The 2,318-nt window shown below is 32.0% G+C and overlaps 1 protein-coding gene across 1 annotated transcript in view; it reads left to right on the top strand.

Moving 5' to 3' along the window:
* The window catches only part of TCF24 (transcription factor 24), a 9,080-nt gene extending 7,700 nt beyond the window's left edge, over positions 1–1,380 (top strand). Inside the window, exon 4 of the mRNA XM_017896305.1 lies at positions 521–1,380. Coding sequence (XP_017751794.1) covers positions 521–634 — 114 coding nt within the window. The 3' untranslated portion in view covers positions 635–1,380. The remainder of the gene's footprint in view (positions 1–520) is intronic.
* The last annotated feature ends 938 nt before the right edge of the window (positions 1,381–2,318 follow it).

Here is a 2,318-nt window from a genome sequence, read left to right on the forward strand (position 1 = left end):
AAAAAAAAAAAAAAAAAGAACATGTATAGATAGTTGACACTTTTCACTGTGGTCCTTTGATACGTGTAGACACATAATACCACGTAGAACTTTTTAAAATATAGTGCTCACTTCGGCAGCACATATACTAAAATTGGGACTTTTAAAATATTTTAAAGCCAAGGATCTAGTTTTAGGCTTAATTTTGTTTTAGGTTTAGTTTGAAATTAAAACATTACAGGCAGATACATTTTTCTGCACTTTAACTATATTTATTTTTCATGATTTCTTGCAGTTCTTATCCATAAGCACACATATTACTTCTAAAATTTTAATCAAAGTCTGAGTATATTTTTGTTTTTTACTGTGAGCATTAATAAACATTTTTTCATGTTGTTCCTTGTACTTCATACTTATAATTGTTATTAGCTACATAATATTGCATTTGCATTGGGCTGTTTGCAATCTTTAACATTGTAGATCACGTTAATCTATGTCACAGATATTAACTTTGAATTCTTGTTGAAATAATCTTTTTCAGAAATGGCCCATGCGATCAAGATTGTACATCGGTGCTACTGGTCAGTTTCTGAAGCATTCTGTTTCTGGAGAAAAAACAAATAATGACAACACTCCAACAGACTCACAGCCTTAGGCTGTCCCCTGGTGGGGGCTGGTAGAAGTGGTGGCTATTGTTTTTAAATACTATGACATAATTCTATATTTATTATGTGAGACATAACAAAATTTCTGAAAGTTTACATGTGAACCCATAGTTGGATGTTCAGGTTTATCTGTCTAAATGTGGAATGAAATAATCAGTGTTATATAAAACACACAGCTTATCTGTTCAGTGTGAGAGTCACCACTATATAGTGCAAGAGAAATTATTAGAAAAAAGAAGTCACATGAAAGCAAACAATTGTGTATGTAGCTAAAGAATGCACACATTGCTATAGCATATCTATTACAAACAGAAAAGTTCATATCTATTGGTGCAGACTTCCTAGTTTAAAAAGATAAAATCTGTGTTTATAATATACCAGTATTCCTTTTTTGTGAAAACCATACTGTGCTTAAGTTGGTCTAAGATGCCACTTCAGTTGAAGAAAACTGTTGCAGTAATATGAAGATGCAATAAATTCAGTAAGTAGTTATTTTTCCCTCTTAGAAAACTTGTTTGGAGTATTAGAAATGGTTTGCTCAGAGGACAGGGTTTGGCCATCTTCCTAGAGGGTTATTCTGTATCTTACTGTGTTTGCAACTTGTGGAAGGCACTGGGAATCCCTGCAGTCCAGTGTGAACAGAAAACAGGTGTCAGCAGACAGCAGAGTTCACAATGTAGGTGCATGTCACCACACCTGGCTAATTATTTTATTTTTTGTAGAGATGGGGTCTCACTGTGTTGCCTAGGCTAGTCTTGAAATCCTGGCTCAAAAAATCCTCCCGCCTCACCTCCCAAAGTGTTGGGATTATAGGCAAGAGCCACCATGCCTGGCCTAGTTTTATTGTTTTAATGTGAATATACTCATAATGTGACAGAAGCATATCTTTTTGCAAGAAAGATATATAATAAAAGTTCTCTACATATTAATATGTAGAAAAGTACTTGTATATTTAAATATTTGTAAACATATTTACCTACTCATATAACATGGAAAAATAAAAAGTAAAATGAGATTTGGATTCAGCCATTCACTATTATAAGTTATTGACATAAGAAGTGCTAAAAAGAATCTTTATCCTAAGGAATGAAATCAAAACTTCTTTAAAGTTACCCCAAACTGAATTGTAAACACTAAATTTAACAGCAAGAATTTCAGAAAAATGGTTTTCTTGCTAATAATTCTTAAGATTTATTAGTTTGGCTAGTTTTTAAAGCATTTAACTGGGGAAAAAACTATGTGTTGAATAATTAGACTTCTAAGTCATCCTGTTAAATAGTTAGTAGAGCTTTGCCTTTGATGGTATTACTTTTTAATTCTTCTCATCCAGTTATAAGTTGTTTTAATGCCAAAGAAGTGTATTTTTTACAGATTTTCATAACATTTTATTAAATTGCTAGATATGATGATAGGTTTTGGTAGGTTGGAAAATTACAGAGGAGAAATTGCGTATTTTCACTCGAAGATTCAAAGGAACATGCTGTTTTAATGCTTTAATGGTGAATGGTCATGATAAGAGGTATTATAAAAATAAAGTACTAATTTGAAAATTAGTCTGTTAAATTTACGTTTCTCTCTTTGGATATTTGACAAACACTGAAGGTACTTTTGAAAATCTTTTTAGGTGATAGATGCCTGCTTGGTGTTAGCTTCTTTTTTACCATGCTGTCTTTT

The sequence above is a fragment of the Rhinopithecus bieti genome, unplaced genomic scaffold (assembly GCF_001698545.2).
Source record: "Rhinopithecus bieti isolate Rb0 unplaced genomic scaffold, ASM169854v2 scaffold_27306, whole genome shotgun sequence".
Taxonomy (NCBI): Eukaryota; Metazoa; Chordata; class Mammalia; order Primates; family Cercopithecidae; genus Rhinopithecus; species Rhinopithecus bieti.